The 20,937-nt window shown below is 46.0% G+C and overlaps 1 protein-coding gene across 1 annotated transcript in view; it reads left to right on the top strand.

The window, feature by feature from the left end:
- The first annotated feature begins 20,213 nt into the window (after positions 1–20,213).
- The window catches only part of LOC121572556 (potassium channel subfamily K member 9-like), a 47,823-nt gene continuing 47,099 nt past the window's right edge, over positions 20,214–20,937 (top strand). Inside the window, exon 1 of the mRNA XM_041884604.1 lies at positions 20,214–20,814. Within this exon, the coding sequence (XP_041740538.1) occupies positions 20,214–20,814 (601 nt within the window). The remainder of the gene's footprint in view (positions 20,815–20,937) is intronic.

The raw sequence follows: 20,937 nt of genomic DNA, 5'->3' as shown, positions 1-20,937 counted from the left end.
AGTGGATTTAACAAGTGACATCAATAAGGGATCATAGCTTTCACCTGGATTTAACTGGTCAGTCTATGTCATGGAAAGAACAGGTGTCTGTAATGTTTTGTACACTCAGTGTAGATTTGATGAATGGAGAGTGAATGTTAAGTGTACACACACACGTTAGCAGGTGAATCCTTTACAAAACAAATTGCTATCATGATAAACGGGGAGCCTTGGGCAGAGTTCTCCTACGCCACCTTGAATAAAAAGCCATTATGTTAGGTAAGTGAAGCATGTTACTGTTTCCTGTAGAGCAGAATGAAACACTTCCTAGATGAAGGGAGACTGAGGAGACCAGGCGGGGGTGGAACAGGTACTGCTGGTTCCTGTACTAACACACATACTCACTTCACTAGGAACAACCCAGATCTTTCATCTCAATGTTCCAGACAACCATGTGCCACAGCAGCAGTCAAAGTGGTTATCTAATGTGTGTCTGTCCCTTAACAGCAATGAGACTAGAGCATGGCAAAACAAGGTGAGATAGGCCTAACAACAAGCCATCAGAAAGAAAGTGTATTTTGTGGCTGTAGCTAATCATCGCAGGTCTGCCTCCCTGAGCCTACGGCTACTGCCTTATCATAGGCAGAGCACAGCCACAGTGAACCAATAGGAGATGAGGGGGAGAGATTCAATCAGTATCGCTGAAGCACGATCAAAATGTAAAGGTAATTTCCGCTTGAGCCGTTATACCATGAATGCAGTCTCCGCTAATGCGGGAACATTCCCACTGGGCAGAAACTGGTTGAATCAACGTTGTTTCCACGTCATTTCAGCAACAAAATTCAATGTGATGACATTGAATCAACATGGAAAACTGATTGGATTTGCAAAAAGTATTTTTTTCACCTAAATCCCATGACATGGTGACATTTTGTGTTGATTTCAGGTTGAATTCATGTTAGTTGACAACTCAACCAAATGTAAATCAAAACTAGACGTTGAAATTACATCTGTTCCGAGTGGGTTATGTCGTAGTAAATATATAATGTTATAGCTTGGTCTGACTAAAATCTTGTGCATGACCCATCTTGTGTTGGGCCTTTGTATTTAATACAATGCACAAGAGACTTCTATCTTGCCGGCCTTATCAGCAGGTGGCTATGGACAACACCCACGCCATAGGTCTCTCAGTTCTCCCAACTCACGAGTTCTTGCGCTGAGGACACACTACACACACACCCCCACACACACACACACATACACACACACACACACACACACACATCATCATTGTTAAACATACACACACATACACACACATACACACACTCACACACACACACACACACACACAGCACACACACACACACACACATCATCATTGTTAACACACACACACAAAAAAACCCCTTCTCTTAGGCTGAACATCTGAAGAGAGAGAACCCGACTCAGAGCCAATGCAATGGAGGTGACCTCGACCAACTCATCAGGACCAATCAGAAGATCAGAACTACTAGAATCAACCTACTTTATTTTATTGTATAAAATGTCAGCACACAATGTTTAGGGGCTCGCTCTCTCAGATATCTCCCTACGAGATTGACGAACGGGTCCGTGCACGCTATTCTCAGATATCTTTACCTCTGAATAAACTGCCTTATATTATACAATTATCCACCTTGTCCAAAAGTCTCTACTTGGTCTCCGTTCTCCAGTAAACTTGTGATCATCAACAGTTACCTTACCTTTAAATTTCAACCACGCTATAACGGATGAGGCTGGAGAGGCCTGTTTTACAACCCTCTGGATGTGGGTGGGTGGGATGGGGAGAGGGACCCCACCAACCCACAGTAGACAAACAGGAGATCGGGAGAGGAGATTAGGCTGTGGAGAGATAGAGGTCTGTCTGGCAGTATGCTGGAGAGGCTGAAGAGTTCTGACAACCGTGTAGTTGTGGATGGGAGAGGGATCCATCCCACTAGCCCCAGGTCTATTGTAGGGATGCTTGGTCTTGGATAAGCTGCTGCTTATCAGTGAGTGAAGTGAACAACTGATGGGCGATCATCCCTCCGCTCCCCACAGCACAGAACAGCACTGGTACAACTACAGGCACTGACAGTATACACTCCCCTGTCCAACCTTACCATCCTGACGCTAGCTTATCCTTGCACCCCCCATAGTACAGCTCAGCATCAATACAGAATCAGCATAATGACAAAAACTAGCTTACAGTCAGTCCCCTGTTCAACCTCCTCACTGTCATGATGCTAGCTTATTCTTGCCTATCTACCCTGTCTGCTGGGGTGTAATGAGATGAAGGATTATAGTAATTGCTGGAATCTTGGATGCATTGCACATTTTGAGACAAAGCTATTGAGGAGTATTGGCTCCTTAAATTCTAATATTGCTCTTGATTGTGCAGTACTATATAAGTCATTTATTTCTAAATTACCAGTTTGATGTTCTATTTTCCACAGGGAGAAAAGGCCCTATTGTCCAGACAAAAACAGAGGTGAATATCATAGAAAGGATTCCATGTTAACTCTTAGAAATTAATTTCATAATTGCATCGCTCTAAGTCATAAGGTAATAGAGATGAAACATTCCTTCATTCAATGTACAAAGTGTATACAGGTCGCAGTTGTAAATGAGAACTTGTTCTCAACTGGCTTACCTGGTTAAATAAAGGTTAAATAAAAAAAATAAAAAAAGACATTGAATATGACTGTAACAGCTTAATCACCCTCTAACATTGCATTTCTCATTTTCACAGCAAGGTAATTTTCCAAGCGAAACAAACAACACAATTCTCCTCGATGCAAATGTGAGATTGATTTTCTAAATCATTCCAATGCATATTCTCAGGATAGGTCTCATGTGTATATGTGCACTTCTAAAATAGTTATCTGGAGATCCGCTTTCTGCAATTGATTGAATACAGGCCTTCATGTGTATAGCCAATAAATTACAATTAACACAATTGTCTTATTATGTCATTATAAATAATGAATGACCATGGAGGTTACAGTGTATTTAGCTAACCCAAGGCGTATTCTGGTGACAGAAAAACCATACTGTAAGATATTATATTCTCTTATCAAAACATATGATTCTCTCTAAAAGCATGCTCATCTAAAACACAATATACTGTATCTGTTAAAACAGCTCTGTGCCATATTACCAGATCACACTGAGCAGCACAAGCTTTGATCGCAACAGTACATAATCTAAATGTAAGAACCACACTTAAAAAATTGATTTATCTTTCGAAGAGCTGAAAAATTAATCTCGTATTTGCATAAACAATACTGTAGAGAAGCCCCTGAGAGTCGGATATGGATCATGCTGACAAGTGCCCTGAAGACTGAAACACTAGCTCAGTTTAGTTGGAAGTTTGAATGAATAATGCATAGACATGTTGCTGACCTACATCATGTAACTGAGTAAACAAATGAAAGCAATGGCTTCTCCATCTCTTTATCTGGTTTTGTTGTTGATGATTATTATTCTGATAAAGAAGCTGTCTTGCAGGTGCTAATGTTATGGGAAGATGAGGTAGATGGAATCAAATTAGGTCTGGGACTTCCATTAGTAAAACGAAAACAACAAACTAATAATATAAAACTGTCTCTCTCTCTCTTTTTCTCTCTCTTCCTTTCTCCCTCTCTCATATAAAGGTTACGTAGAGAAATAGACATGAACAATACATGTGAGATATCTCTCCTCTAAAGAGGTTTGAGCATGATTGTGGATTCCATCCCTGCCATTTTATTGGCTGGGAACAGAACAAGGCCTGGATGCTTTGTCAATCTATCTGTCTGCACCCTGCAGCCACTGATAAGCTCCAAACACTTCCATTTTATTTGTCTGCTTCAGCAGAACTAGAATATTCTCTCTCTCCTTCACCATGTGTTGTTGTTCAGTTCTATTATCAATCACCACCATTTACTGAATAGAAGTCTGTCTCCCCCATTTTAAATCTGCATAGTAAAGAAAGAAAAGTACTTAAGGATGGTGAGTCTTAGTCTAGACTGTAATGTCTTCAGTCTGAACTTTCTTTGTCAATTAGCTAGCTATTTACTTGACATTAGCCATTACCGCTCCAATAGCAATGGGGGAGCTCAGCCCGTAGAGAAGTGCTCAAAAACAACCAAGAGGACAGATACTGTAGAGCCAGGCTCAGTGAAGTGTTAAAACCAAATCAAAAACCAATCAGCAGGACATTATCGCCTGAATATTTTTACATTTTAGGCAAAGCGGCATCATTTTATGTTTCAGTAGCTACGTTTCCATCCACTTGGCGACAGATTTTCATGCAAATGTTCTAAAATCTGCATGAAGAAAATATGCGAATTTTCCCACCAGTGATGTGCTTCTACCAAACGTACTTTTTGCGGATAAAAATCAGGGCGTGAAGACCTAGGCCTCTAGTGCACACAAAATAATAAATTTCGCTTACGTTTTCATGTACCGAATAAAAATCAAAGTTCAATGTGTTTCTATCGCATTTTCAAGTTTTGTCACAAAAACTGTTGCATTAAATAGCAAATGTGCCTACTCTGGGCTGCATTCGGTACGTTTTTAAGTTCTGTAACGTTCATTTGAAAAGAAACGGTGCTGTATTGCAGGGTTTCCCAAACTCGTTCCTGGGGCCCTCCATGGGTGCACGTTTAGTTTTTTGCCCTAGCACTACATAGCTGACTCAAATAACCAACTCATCATCAAGCTTTGATTATTAGAATCAGCTGTGTAGTGCTTGGGCAAAAACCAAAACATGCACCCAGGGGGGGCCCCAGGACCGAGTTTGAGAAACTCTGCTGTACTGAATGACCAGTTAAAAACAGGTAGGGATTGGGTTGTGGGTTGGGGAACGCTGTCAGCATGGCCACTGCCCTTTAAAAACGTCACTCATTGCTTCAAGCCACACTTCGCCACACCCACCAAACGGGAGCAAATATACCTCAAAGTATTTTCAAGAATGTACAATGACGTTTTGGGGAAATCTGTCTTTCAGTACAAAACGTTCCGCAACGTAGCAAACGTTCAAGTGAACTGAATGCACCTCTGGTCTTGGCACGTGCGTTCTAGCCATCAGCTCGCAGAGACAGTGCGGGTAAACTGTGTGGGAAGGCTAGTCTAGGCCTACAAAATGAGATTATTATGGATAAGACTAAGAGGGGGAATATTTTTATTTGTCAAACGGCAGTCAAGCATCGATCATCATTTCACCAGAATAAGCCCTTTGATATTTATTGGAAAGCGGCATCAACCATCACTGGGCACTTTCACCACCCTGTGAAGTTCATCATAATGTATTTAATCTGTAGCCTAATAAACTGCAGAGTTTCCCGAGTTGTGGCGGGAGGACTACACACCATATCATCGTGTGACTCCCAGGGTAACTAGCCTCCCGGGGTAACTGTAATTCTCACAGAAATCACTTTATGTCACCAAATGTTTTTTAAACACTTCCCCCGACTGCCACTACTATTGCTCAACTAAACATTTTAAGTCACTTAACATCTAAAACTGTTAAGTCACTGTAACAAAACGATTCTGAGATAAGTTTGGAAAAGTTATATACAGTACAGTACTGTATGTGTCAAATGAGAACAACACAGAGGCTGAGAAACCCTTAAGTCATGGAAGGTTGGACATGTTTCACATTTATGCCCAAACAGTCTAAAGATGATACAAAATGTGTCATTCAAAATGTGTCATCTGAAGAAATGTTCGACTGTTTTGGTAATGATCAATATGTCCTCATATTTCTCGGTGTCCATTCCCCAACACTCTTCTACCAATCACAATAGGAGGAAGCTGTTCAATTTAATCTCTTTCTGCTGTTTCTCCATTGAGAAGTATAGCCATGTCCATTCATACATTTCAACAACCTTGACATGTAAATTATCTCAGAAAGGTGGAGAGGAGGTTGCGGTAAAACACAGAGCAGTCCTCTGACACCTGTGTTATGTCTATTCAACTGTCTATATGACGTGCAAGGTGCACAGTGCCCCTGGCTAAACTATGCTTGCTGGAAGTGGACTTAGCTAATTAAGATATAGGAGCTAGTATAGACAAAGAAATGCTCAACTGCATGGTTGTGAGGTAGGCGTAAATGCATCTGAAGATCTGGCGACTTGCGTTAGCTTCCTCAGCTAATGCCTAGGTTTTAGATCTGCAGGCTAATCTTGCGTAATTGGTTAGATGCTAGAATAAGTTCTAGGTCCATACGTGTTAAGAGAAGAGATAGAACAAAGATCGGAACCGGAACAAAGAGCTCCACAGTCTCTCTTTGCAAGTTAGGGGCAAGTCCCCTTCCGAAATTTGAAAGATGCTAACACCAGCGAAATCGTGATTTGTCCAAATAACCAGTGACGGAAAAACCCAAGCACCGAATCTAATGTCACTAGTTATCTCACGCATCCTGTAGAATCATGACAGATCCACAGTACCATCTATATTAACGTAGTCTGTCCACGAGAGATTATCTGCAGACTAACACGGTCTTGTGGCAGACTTCGGCACTAGGAACCTGAGGAGGAGGCTTCCGTACTACACCACACCACCATACACTGGGCTAAGACAGGGGCGGGGGAAAGCCAGACACCCAGAGAGGAAACCCATACACACTGTAAATAAAAAAATAAAAAAAGTTGATTCAACTAATAATTATTTAGTAACTGGTTCCACAGCCTCTTTTAGTTTACTCAACTTTTCAGTCAAATTGTTAGCTGAACTTAAAAAAAATTGTTGACCCAAACTTCAGAAAACATAGGGACATCCACAGTGCTTTTAACATACGTTTCAACGTACATATTTGACACACACTGACATTGTGCATGTTAATTTATATTAGGGTTTTCTGTTTTAATGTTAGTCCTTAATCACTATGATAAATAAAATAGTTTTTCTTGAGTGTACTTTTAACAGAGCTGTGATTTACTGTGAAGTGCGAAGGGTAGGAATACAGGTGAAATCAGTTGTTGTCACAGGCATGGTGGCATTGAAGGAAGTTCGGTATGCTGTGAACCAAGAGGTTGTGAGTTCCATTCCCAGGTGAGGACATGTTGAATAAAAATTACTGTATGAATGAACATGCATGATGTAATCATGTACAGTACCAGTCAAAAGCTTGGACACACCTACTCATTCCAGGATTTTTCTTTATTTTCTACATTGTAGAATAATAGTGACAACATCATAACTATGAAATAACACATATGGAATAATGTAGTAACCAAAAAATAGTTAAACAAATCAAAATATATTTTATATTTGAGATTCTTCAAAGTAGCCACCCTTTGCCTTGATGACAGCTTTGCACACTCTTGGCATTCTCTCAACCAGCTTCATTAGGTAGTCACATGGAATGCATTTCAATTAATAGGTGTGCCTTCTTAAAAGTTAATTTGTGGAATTGCTTTCCTTCTTAATGCGTTTGAGCCAATCAGTTGTGTTGTGACAAGGTAGGGTTGGTATACAGAAGATAACCCCATTTGGTAAAAGACCAAGTCCATATTATGGCAAGAACAGCTCAAATAAGCAAAGAGAAATGACAGTCCATCATTAATTTAAGACATGAAGGTCAGTCAATACGTAACATTTCAAGAACTTTGAACGTTTCTTCAAGTGCAGTCGCAAAAACCATCAAGCGCTATGACGAAACTGGCTCTCATGACGACCGCCACAGGAAAGGAAGACCCAGAGATACCTCTGCTGCAGAAATCGGCTATTAACTGCACCTCAGATTGCAGCCCAAATAAATGCTTCACAGAGTTCAAGTAACAGACACATCTCAACATCAACTGTTCAGAGGAGACGGCGTGAATCAAGCCTTCTTGGTCGAATTGCTGCAAAGAAACCACTACTAAAGGATACCAATAAGAAGAAGAGAATTGCTTGGGCCAAGAAACATGAGCAATGGACATTAGACTGGTGGAAATCTGTCCTTTGGTCTGATGAGTCCAAATTTGAGATTTTTGGTTCCAACCGCCATGTCTTTGTGAGACGCAGAGTAGGTGAACGGGTGATCTCCGCATGTGTGGTTCCCACCGTGAAGCATGGAGGAGGAGGTGTGATGGTGTGGGGGTGCTTTACTGGTGACACTGTCTGTGATTTATTTAGAATTCAAGGCACACTTAACCAGCATGGCTACCACAGCATTCTGCAGCGATACGCCATCCCATCTGGTTTGCGCTTAGTGGGACTATCATTTGTTTTTCAACAGCCTCCAGGCTGTGTAAGGTCTATTTGACCAAGGAGAGTGATGGAGTGCTGCATCAGATGACCTGGCCTCCACAATCACCCGACCTCAACCCAATTGAGATGGTTTGGGATGAGTTGGACCGCAGAGTGAAGGAAAAGCAGCCAACAAGTGCTCATCATATGTGGGAACTCCTTTAAGACTGTTGGGAAAGCATTCCAGGTGACTACCTCATGAAGCTGGTTGAGAGAATGCCAAGAGTGTGCAAAGCTGTCAAGGCAAAGGGTGGCTACTTTGAAGAATCTCTAATATTAAATGTATTTTGATTTGTTTAACACTTTTTTGTTTACTACATGATTCCATATGTTATTTCATAGTTTTGATGTCTTCACTACTATTCTACAATGTAGAAAATAGTACACATATAGAAAAACCCTTGAATGAGTAGGTGTGTCCAAACTTTTGACTGGTACTGTATGTTGAAAACATTGTATGTTAAATACACTATTTGAATGTGTGGGTGTCCCTAGCCTACATTTTCTCAAGTTTTTTCCAACACATTTTTTTAAGTTCAGTTAACACTTTGACCGAAAAGTTGAGTAAACAAAAGGAGACTCAAGAGGAAACCCTAACCCTACAGACACCCATTCAATTGTATAGTGATTATTCTCTCCAGCAACATGTGGTGAGTATAATTGGAGCAAGGGGTCTCTTTTGGTGTCTGGGCTGATTACCAAAGCCACTCGGAAAGTTAATCCGCCATATCAATCACTACTGGGTTGGGATGCCTACTGAGAAAACAATTGCTTCACTGCCAAAACAGAGAGAGAGATTCAGAAGGAGATAGGGGGAGGGAGGAGACAGATATATACTGTATAGAGGGTGAGGGAGAGAGAGACAAAGAGAGAAGAGAGGGAGAGAGAAAGATAGAGAGAAAAAGAGAGACGGCACCAATCTATGCTGCGTTACACACACCCCTGAGAAGCAGTGCTAGATTCATACTGAGAGAAAGAGAGAGAGAGAGAGAGAGAGAGCAAGAGACAGGCAGACATACAGACAGAGAGAGTGAATGAATGAATGAAACGAACAGAAAGAGAGAGGAAGAGTGAGAGAAATTATACATAATATTGCTCTCCTTCTGTTTATCATCCATCATCAGAGGAAAATATCAACACTCCCTAGGAGATTACAGATCAGTGAGAACAACAACTACATAAACATTTAAGATATTTGTTTGTTGACAAACATTGAGTTTTAATGAGTCAATTAATGAGGCCTGTTAAGGGGAGGGTTAAAAGATCTTCATGTGCACATAGCATGATATTGTCACGACTTCCTCCGAAGCAGCCTCCCCTCCTTGTTCGGGCAGGCTTCGGCGTTCGTCACTGCCGCTCTATATCTCATCATTCCATTTGTCTTGTCTTGTCAATTACACACACCTGGTTTATATCCCCTCATTAGTACATGTATAAGTGTTCCCTCTGCCCCACTTGTCCTTGTGGGTGATTGTTATTTGTGAGTTGAGTGTAGCTCGGTTGAGATACCCGTACCTTGTATTTCCGGGGATATTGTTCCCTGTGTGCCTGTATTTTGTTGACTCTATCCACCGTAACTGTGTCCTACGGAATAAACTCTGTATTCGGTGATTTACCCTCCTGAGCCTGACTCCTTCAAATCACATTCTCACAGAATCACCCACCCGCACTATGGAGTCAGCGGGAGAGGAGCGCATGCCTGGAGTCGTGGCACGGGTCCAGGAGCATTCCACGATGCTGGCCAGCTTGGGGGAAGCGATGGATAGGGTTCTTCAGGTCGTCCAACGCCTGGAGAGGAGAGGACCCGATCTGTCGAGACCAGCTGGCCAACCGGATCCAGCCACCCACACCCCAGCACCCGGAGGGATCCAGATATCCCGACCACGGGAGTTTGACGGGACTGCGGCGCTCTGCCAAGGATTCCTCCTCCAACTGGAGCTCTATTTCTCCAGCATCAGGCCGGTCCCATCGGAGCGGGAGAAGGTGTCCGCCCTCATCTCCTGCCTCTCGGGGAAAGCCCTGGAGTGGGCCAACGCGGTGTGGAACGAAGGAGGAGCCGCGTTGGAGAACTACAGGGAGTTCGCTCGCCTCTTTCGGGCGTTCTTCGATCACCCGCCCGAGGGTCAAGAGGCGGGCGAGCGGGTCGCTTTGGAGTTTCGGACTCTGGCAGCGGGTTCCGGGTGGAACGAGCGGGCCCTTATCGACCATTTCCGTTGCCATCTGCGGGAGGATGTCCGATGGGAGTTAGCTTGTCGGGACACCATGTTGTCTTTCACGCAACTGGTGGACATGGCCATCCGTTTGGACAACCTGCTGGCAGCCAGAGGACGTCCTGGAAGGGGTCTGCTCGTTCCCACCCCGGCCAACTCGGATCCCGAGCTGATGGAGCTGGGTGGAGCCGCCATCCGAGAGAGTGGAGGACTACAGCGACATTACACCACACGGAGTCGTCAACGCTCTTTTGGGTCTGGAGGGGGCAGGCAGGGCACTCACGCATCACCCCAGGTATCGAACACCCACACTCGTTCAGAGCCCTCTGCTGCGCACTGTACCCTACCCATCTACTTTCCCGATCACGTGGTAGTTCCCCAGTGTAAGGCGCTAGTCGATTCAGGCGCAGCTGGGAACTTTATGGACAGGGCATTCTCATGCCGTCTAGGTATTTCATTGGTTCCCCTATCCATTCCACTCCCCATCAGAGCACTTGATAGTCGGCCATTAGGGTTTGCTCAGGAAGTTACTGCACCAGTCACCATGATTACCCAGGAGACTCATTGAGAGCAGATCACTTTTTTTATTATCGAGTCCCCTGCTTTCCCTGTGGTATTAGGTATCCCTTGGTTAGCACTCCACAACCCCACCTTCTTATGGCCGCAGAGGGTTCTCACGGGGTGGTCGCGAGAGTGTCAGGGTAGGTGTCTAGGTGTTTCCGTTGGTGCAACCACGGTGGAAAGTCCAGACAGTAACTCCACCGTGCGCATTCCCCCCGAATACCTTGATTTGGCGCACGTGTTTTCAAAGATGCTGGCTACCAAGTTACCACCTCATCGGGTGGGGGATTGCGCGATAAACCTCTGGGTAGATGCTGTACCTCCCAGGAGTCATGTGTACCCCCTGTCGCAGGCTGAAACGGCGGCTATGGAAACATATGTCGCCGAGTCCCTGCGCCAGGGGTATATACTTCTCTCCACTTCACCCGCCTCCTCGAGTTTCTTCTTTGTGAAGAAGAAAGACGGCGGTCTGCGCCCTTGCATTGATTATCGACCACTGAACAAGGAGACGATCAGGTTTAGTTATCCTCTCCCCCTCATTCCGTCAGTGATCGAGTCAATGCATGGGGCGCGCTTCTTTACCAAATTAGATCTCAGGAGTGCGTACAACCTGGTGCGTGTTCGGGAGGTGGATGAGTGGAAGACAGCATTCAGCACAACCACAGGGCATTATGACTACCTGGTGATGCCCTACGGCTTGATGAATGCTCCATCCGTCTTCCAGTCCTTTGTGAACGAGGTGTTTCGGGACATGCTTGGTCGCGGTGTAGTGGTCTACATCGATGACATTCTGGTGTATTCCGCTACGCGCGCCGAGCATGTGTCCCTGGTTCGCAAAGTGCTGGCCCGACTGTTGGAAAATGACCTTCATGCCAAGGCAGAGAAGTGTATGTTTTTCCAGCAGTCCATCTCCTTCCTCGGATACTGCATTACCACCTCAGGGGTGGAGATGGAGGGGGATCGCATTTCAGCCGTGTGTAATTGGCCGACTCCCACCACGGTTAAGGAGGTGCAGCGCTTTCTGGGCTTTGCCAACTACTATCAGAGGTTTATCCGGGGCTTTGGCAAGGTCGCAGCTCCCATTACATCTCTGTTGAAGGGTGGGCCGTCCTGGCTCCGCTGGTCTACTGAGGCTGACCTGGCCTTCAGGAAACTGAGGGGTCTGTTCACCTCAGCCCCGGTACTGGTCCACCCCGATCCATCACTTCCGTTCGTAGTGGAGGTGGATGCGTCCGAGGTAGGGATAGGCGCTGTCCTATCTCAGCGCTCGGGCACGCCACCCAAGCTCCGCCCCTGTGCCTTCTTCTCTAAGAAGCTCAGCCCGGCAGAGCAGAACTACGACGTTGGTGATCGGGTGCTGTTGGCTGTTGTCCGAGCTTTGACCGTGTGGAGGCATTGGCTCGAGGGGGCGAAACACCCTTTCCTCGTCTGGACGGACCACCGTAACCTGGAGTACATCCGGGCAGCGAGGAGGCTGAATCCTCACCAGGCCAGGTGGGCCCTATTCTTCACCCGGTTCGATTTTACACTGTCATACATCCCGGGTACGAAGAACGTGAAGGCAGACACATTGTCACGGCTGTATGACACAGAGGAGAGGCCCAGAGACAACACCCCCATACTCCTGGATTCCTGCATTGTGGTGCCGATAGTATGGGAAATGGATGCGGATATAGAGCAGGCAATACGCACAGATCCATCTCCACCTCAGTGTCCAGCTGGGCTGCGGTACGTGCCTGCTCTTATCCGTGATCGTCTGATCTACTGAGCACACACGTCACCCTCCTCTGGTCACCCAGGTATCGGTCGTACAGTGCGCTGCCTGACCGGAAAGTACTGGTGGCCTACCTTGGCTAAGCACGTGATGGTGTATGTCTACTCCTGCTTGGTGTGCGCCCAGAGTAAGGCACCTAGGCACCTCCTAGCGGGTAAGTTACAACCTTTACCAATTCCACAACAACCATGGTCTCATCTAAGTGTTGATTTCCTGACTGATCTTCCCCTCTCCCAAGGTAACACCACCATCCTGGTCGTTGTGGACTGCTTTTCCAAGGCCCTGAAAACTGCGGAGGCCCTGTTTACACACGTCTTCCGGCACTACGGGGTACCAGAGGATATAGTGTCTGACCGAGGTCCCCAGTTCACATCCAAGGTCTGGAAGGCGTTCATGGAACGTCTGGGGGTCTCGGTCAGCCTGACCTCTGGGTTCCACCTCGAGTCTAATGGGCAGGTGGAACGGGTAAATCAGGATGTGGGTAGGTTCCTGCGGTCCTACTGCCAGGACCGGCTGGGGGAGTGGTCGGTGTTCTTGCCATGGGCCGAATGTGCCCAGAACTCTCTCCGGCACTCCTCCACTAACCTAACGCCATTTCAATGTGTGTTGGGTTACCAACCGGTTCTGGCACCGTGGCACCAGAGCCAGACCGAGGCTCCTGCGGTGGATGACTGGTTTCGGCACACGGAGGAGACGTGGGACGCTGCCCACGTCCACCTCCAACGCGCTGTGCGTCGTCAGAAGGCCAACGCTGACCGCCACCGCAGTGAGGCCCCAGTCTTCGTACCGGTTGATCGGGTCTGGCTCTCGACCCGGAATCTGCCCCTCCGCCTGCCCTGCCGGAAGCTGAGCCTATGGTTTGTGGGGCCGTTTAAAGTCCTGAGGAGAATCAACGAGGTCACCTATAGGTCATTACTTCCCCCCGATTACCGTATTAACCCCTCGTTTCATGTGTCTCGCCTCAGGCCGGTGGTGGCTGGTCCGCTCCAGGAGTCTGAGTTGCGGGAGGTCCCTCCGCCTCCTCTGGACATCGAGGGGGCCCCGGCATACTCCGTCCGTTCCATCCTGGATTTGAGGCGTCGGGTGGGGGGCCTTCAGTACCTCGTGGAGTGGGAGGGGTACGGTCCGGAGGAACGGTGCTGGGTCCAGGTGAGGGATATCCTTGATCCCTCCCTGTTGCGGGATTTCCACCGTCGCCATCTGGCTTGCCCTGCTCCGCGTCCTCCTGGCCGTCCCCGAGGCCGGGGTCGGCGCGCTGCTGGAGCTGCGCGTCAAGGGGGTACTATCACGACTTCCTCCAAAGCTGCCTCCCCTACTTGTTCGGGCAGGCCTCGGCATTCGTCGTCACTGGCTTACTAGCCACTGCCGCTCCATATATCATCATACCATTTGTCTTGTCTTGTCAATTACACACACCTGGTTCATATCCCCTCGTTAGTACCGAGTGGCGCAGTGGTCTAAGGCACTGCATCGTAGTGCTAGCTGTGCCACTAGAGATCCTGGTTCGAATCCAGGCTCTGTCGTAGCTGGCCGCGACCGGGAGACCCATGGGGCGGCGCACAATTGGCCCAGCGTTGTCCAGGGTAGGGGAGGGAATGGCCGGCAGGGATGTAGCTCAGTTGGTAGAGCATGGTGTTAGCAACGCCAGGGTTGTGGGTTTGATTCCCACGGGGGGCCAGTATGAAAAAATAAATAATGTATGCACTCACTAACTGTAAATCGCTCTGGATAAGAGCGTCTGCTAAATGACTAAAATGTAAATGTATAAGTGTTCCCTCTGCCCCCCTTGTCCTTGTGGGTGATTGTTATTTGTGAGTTGGGTGTAGCTCGGTTGAGCTACCCGTACCTTGTATTTCCGGGGATATTGTTCCCCTCGTGCCTGTATTTTGTTGACGCTATCCAGCGTAACTGTGTCCTACGGAATAAACTCTGTATTCAGTGATTTACCCTCCTGTGCCTGAATCCTTCAAATCACATTCTCACAGATTTATCATGTATTTTACATAATGCAACTTCTTATATAATCTTACCAAAATTACAGAATTGTATTTTGTCCGTAGTAGTCCAGTATATTATATTTAACACACAGAGGCTTTACATTTGACAATCTGCAAAACATCACAATAACTGTATTAAACCACATACTATATTATCATGTAATAATCTGTATAATGCTATTCTGCACATTGTCAATCTAAACAAAATCTATACATGGGAATCTCTGTGCATAATGGATAATGCCTTTGTGATGTACCTCACAAAACACAGCACCATACCTCCAGTCCCAAATGGCACCCTATTCCCTATAGAGCCCATAGGGTACTGGTCTAGAAATAGTGCACTACCCGGGAATAGGTAGGGTGCCATTTAGGATGTATCCTCTGTTCCTGTCTGAACCCCTGTAAGATAATCAACCTCATCTAGTGATCCACTTTGTCATTACTATGGAGACTTCCTCTGAAGTACTGTAGGTGCCTGCTGCCGTTATCCACTTTATTTATTTTTACTCTTCTCCAGGAATATGTTCAGCTCTGTAGGTGGGAGGAGAGCAGAGACATGAGAGACGAGGAGAGAAGATTGAGTTATATATATATATATATATATATATATATATATATATATATATATATATATATAGTGAATATACCCCCACCACCACCCCTCTCTCTTCTTAAGATGAATTCAGATGGGACATGAGTTTCTCTCTGAGTGCAGTGTTTTTATGTGTCTGTGTACACGTGTGTGTGTGTGTGTGTGTGTGTGTGTGTGTGTGTGAGAGTGTGTGTGTGAGAGTGTGTGTGTATGTGTGCGTGTGTGTGTGCATGTGTGTGTGAGTGAATTTGTGAGAGAGAGAGAGAGAAAGAGAGAGAGAGAGACAGAAAGAGAGAGAGAGACAGAAAGAGAGGGAGCGATCATGTTTGCTTTGATCAGTACATTTTAGGACAGATAGTTGTGCTATCCATCAGTTGCTTCCAATAGAAAGCATGTCACAAAATTGGAGGGACTCACTTATCGTTTTCATGCCAGTGAATATAAAATGATGGTACAAAAAGGGTGGTTAGTGAAGCACATAATAAGGTTAGGGTTGAACTGGAATGTGGACATGAAGCTAGGGTTCGGTTTTGGTTGAGGCTAGGGTTAGGGTTGAACCCATGTTCACAGTTGTGTCAAGTTGGCTGGATGTCCTTTGGGTGGTGGACCATTCTTGATACACAAAGGAATCTGATGAGCATGAAAAACACCACAGTGTTGCAGTTCTTGACTATCAAATCCCGTTCAAAGTCACTTAAATATTTTGTCTTGCCCATTCAACCTCTGAATGGCACACATACTCAATCTATGTCTCAATTGTCTCAAGGCTTCAAAATCCTTCTTTAACTTGTCTCCTCCCCTTCCTCTACACTGATTGAAGTGGATTTAAAAAGTGACATCAATAAGGGATCATAGCTTTCACCTGGATTCACCTGGTCAGTCTATGTCATGGAAAGAGCACGTGTTCTTAATGTTTTGTACACTCAGTGTTTATAATGGTGTGTATAGACAGTATGGACAGTATATGAATAGAAAAGGGGTGTACAGCAGTAGTTATATAGGATGAGCCATGACTAGAATACAGTATACACATATAAAGTGGGTAAAACAGTATGTAAACATTATAAAAAGTGACCAGTGTTCAATGACTCTATGCACATAGGGCAGTAGTCTCTAAGGTGCAGGGTAGAGCACCGGGTGGTAGCTGGCTAGTAACATTGACTAAGGTTCAGGGTAGGGTACTGGGCAAGGGCTGGCTAGTGGTGACTGTTTAACAATCTGATGGCCTGGAGATAGAAGCTGTTTATCAGTCTCTCGGTCCCAGCTTTGATGCACCTGTACTGTCTCCGCCTTCTAGATGGTGGCAGGGTGAACAGGCCGTGGCTCGGATGCCTGAGGTCCTTGATGATCTTCTTGGCCTTCCTGTCACACCGGGTGCTCTAGATGTCCTGGAGGGCAGGCATTGTGCCCCCGGTGATGCATTGGGCTGACCGCACCACTCTATGGAGAGCCCTGCGGTTGCGGACGGTGCAATTGCCGTTCCCGATGGTGATACAGCCCGACAGGATGCTCTCAATGGTGCATCTGTAGAAGTTTGTAAGGGTTTTAGGGGCCAAGACACATTTCTTCAGCCTCCTGAGATTGAAGAGACGCTGTTGCGCCTTCTTCACCATACTGTCTGTGTGAAGGGACCATTTCAGGACGTCAGTGATGTGCACGCCGAGGAAGTTGAAGCTTTTGACCCTCTCCACTGCGGGTTTAAAGGGTTTAATGGGGAAATGAGGGTGAAGTTTCTTAAATACCAGCTGTGAAGAGGAGGCCTTTGGGGTTATGACATTGTACCTGTGGGGCGGAAGTAGAAGGCAGAGAACTGACAGTTGAGCATATTCAAGTATGCTATTGTAACATTCAAGAGGATTTTAAGTTCACACTTCCCTCAAGAGACAAAATACTAAATTATAGAGTCAGAGTCTATTGAAGGATTGGCACGGCATGCCCTTGATTACAGTGAGCGGGTTGGGTGCGTGCTGACTTCTGTCCTCCATACCAATGAAACTGACATTAGACCAGAGTATATCAACAACAACAAATGTGGCCAAAATATTGACCTTGAGAGTATGTAAAAACTGTGATCCTGCAGATCATTAATTTTTACAAGATTTCCACAGTTTGAAATCATATAAATGTTTTGTCGTCTATTTTTGTTGGATAAAGAGGGGCGTGTGAGAGGGATGAGTTGACAGGTCTATCTACCCCTTAGAATTATCAGTTCGCCATGTTAAAAGGTAATTAATTTAAGCTGAAATGCAGAATTTTTCAATGTTGTTACAATATTTGTGTTGTTCATTACACAACCAAGGCAATATAGACTTACATCATATTCAATTACAGAAAAAGAGCAGGAGGAATTGACACCTGAGGAATATTATCCTCAGACACAGTTTCTTTGAGCTCCGATCTCCATAGATGGATGCATTCTTGTACGGCGACATGGTGCTCCCTAGTCCTTCCCGTGCACATACATGCGGGCCCGGACTGTACACTAGCACCATGGCCAGCAGCTACTGGATACAATGATTTAGCGTTTCATTGGATTTGGGCTAGCCCGGCTGGTAGAGCAATCATACAGTGCATTCACACTTTTTCCACATGTTGTTACGTTACAGCCTTATTCTAAAATGGATAAAATTGTTTTTTTTCTCCCTCATCAATCTACACCAATACCCCATAATGACAAACGAAAACAGTTTTTTTTAAATTAACGCACATTTATTAAAACTGAAATACTGAAATAGGATATTTACATAAGTATTCAGACCCTTTACTCAGTACTTTGTTGAAGCACCTTTGGCAGTGATTACAGCCTCGAGTCTTCTTGGGTATGACGCTACAAGCTTGGCACACCTGTATTTGGGGAGTTTCTCCCATTTTTCTCTGCAGATCCTCTCGAGCTCTGTCAGGTTGGATGGGGAGCGTCGCTGCACAGCTATTTTCAGATTTCTCCAGAGATGTTCGATCGGGTTCAATCTCGGGCTCTGGCTGGGCCACTCAAGGACATTCAGAGACTTGTCCCGAAGCCACTCCTGCATTGTCTTGGCTGTGCGCTTAGGGTCGTTGTCCTGTTAGCAGGTGAACCTTCGCCCCAGTCTGAGGTCCTGAGCGCTCCGGAGCAGGTTTTCATCAAGGATCTCTCTGTACTTTGCTCCGTTCATCTTTTCCTTGATCCTGACTAGTCTCCCAGTCCCTGCTGCTGAAAACGCCCCCACAGCATGATGCTGCCACCACCATTCTTCACTGTAGGGATGGTGCCAGGTTTCCTCCAGATGTGATGCTTGGCATTCAGGCCAAAGAGTTCAATCTTGGTTTTATAAGACCAGAGAATCTTGTTTCTCATGGTCTGAGAGTCCTTTAGGTGCCTTTTGGCAAACTCTAAGTGGGCTGTCATGTGCCTTTTACTGAGGAGTGGCTTCCATCTGGCCACTCTACCATAAAGGCCTGATTGGTGGAGTGCTGCAGAGATGGTTGTCCTTCTGGAAGGTTCTCCCATCTCCACAGAGGAATTATGCAGCTTTGTCAGAGTGACCATGGGGTTCTTGGTCACCTCCCTGATCAAGGCTCTTCTCTCCCGATTCCTCAGTTTGGTAGGGTTTTAAGAGGCCCCTGGGGAGGAAGACCGATTAAAGTAAACATGTTCAATAATTATAATGTCTTAAAATAGAATGTCCTGAAATAGAACAGATGGAGAATCAGATCACAACGGTTTCTTAAATGATCTAGCCTGCCACACTTCTCACAGGAGATTCCACACACTCATCATCCGTGGCCTGTGAGGACAAGCAGCGTTCGGAGTCATCATCAAAGTGCTTATCTCTCTCTATCCTCTGAAAGTAGCGTTAGTTGATGGCCTCGAGTAACTTCTACTAACGTTTTTCTAATTCAACTCCAGTTGATTGGAAGCCCGTGGAGAATTTAGCTAGAGCCTTGAGAGCACTTGGTGCGCGCAGCTGAGCCGGTAGTCATCGTGCGCCTAACAGGAGACATGCACCAGGGTCATGAATGATGTGAATTCAGTGAAGTCTCTAATTCTGTCATGTATCGGTTAGGCTATTCCGGTATTTCGGGTATGCCTGCTCCGGGTTGCTAGAGTAGGTTACACAGTGACAATGCACTTTTTGTCCTGAAGCAGAACCCCACGCACTATTCTAAGAAAGGAATATTTGAAATGGAACCTGTTGTCAATGTTGATTCTTCCACTCACCTTTTTGGGATAGTTTTATCTTTACCATAAAGCTTGGCAATATGATCCGATATGAGGAAAGGAATCGGTAGGAAATCATTGCGCAATGGACACGAATTACGCTGTGCTCAGTGTTAGATCTCTGTTTGGTTTAATTTGTTGAGCATTGCCTGGGTCCAGATCCCCACAGCGCGAATCAAGTGAGTGAGTAGCCTTTTTTTCTCCCGGATCCTGCGCTGTGTTGGTCTCCTCATTTGTCCCTCTGTCTTATCGAGGACTCAAATGGAAATTACTTCTGGCGATGTCTTATATTTCTGAGCTGTATGTCTGGATTCCACACAGTCAGTTGATTATGTGCAAATGGTGGGAAGGTTCGTTGTTAAATATAGCCTGACACTTGAGGATGAGGCGGTGAGATGAACAGGTTGCTGCTTACTGCAACTTACTGGGAGCAAATAGCGTATGCTTCACCCGCATCCAACCTCACTTTGATCGGTTAATTTCTCTTTAAATCTTCCAGGAATGCATGCACAACCTGAGAATACCCCATCAAACATTTACAGATTCACAACAACAATAATTGAACATTATTTTGCCATATGTGTTTAATTGAATTCGTTAAAAAAAACGTTGACTTTTGGATAAGAAGACAACGGAGGAATCTTGCAGCTGCTTGTTGATGGCACTACGCGCCGGGAGGACTTGGTTTGGGCAGGTTTTGCGCAGAGTGTCTAGGCTGCAGCGCTCGTGGTCCCGGCGATCGAGCAGTCTCCTGTGTCTCTCTGCGAACCCGGAGCAGGATCTGGGGACCTGTTACAGGGATCACACACATAGCAGTCTCCACTACTGCTCCTCCGTCCACCGCACCCACCGTCACCAACACGCGCCAGTCTGTCCCTCCTCTTCCAGCCGCTGCCAACGCTTTCCCGATTGCTGCGCAGCCTTCCCGGGGGATCCGAGGGGACATGAGCCCCTCACTCGCCGGTTCCTGGTGGTCATGAAGCGGCAGAACGTGCGGACCTTGTCCCTGATCATCTGCACGTTCACGTACCTGCTGGTCGGGGCCGCGGTGTTCGATGCCCTGGAGTCAGACTTCGAGATGCGGGAGAAAGAACAGCTGGAGGCAGAGGAGAAGCGTCTCCAAGGGAAATACAACATTAGCGAGGACGACTACCGCAAACTGGAGACCATCATTATGGAGGCCGAGCCCCACAGGGCCGGAGTTCAGTGGAAATTTGCGGGATCTTTTTACTTTGCCATCACAGTCATCACCACCATAGGTGAGTCTGCGGTCTACACTCCATGGAGGTTTAATTGCGTAACAGCATTACGCACAACCACTGTGTCAAGATAATGTCATTCATGCGGTGATATAAAGTGTAGGCTATAGCCTAATCACAGTC

This window comes from Coregonus clupeaformis, chromosome 8 (assembly GCF_020615455.1).
Source record: "Coregonus clupeaformis isolate EN_2021a chromosome 8, ASM2061545v1, whole genome shotgun sequence".
NCBI classification, from domain to species: Eukaryota; Metazoa; Chordata; class Actinopteri; order Salmoniformes; family Salmonidae; genus Coregonus; species Coregonus clupeaformis.
The sequence above is the reverse complement of the archived record's forward strand: the minus strand, read 5'-3'. Positions and strand labels throughout refer to the sequence as shown.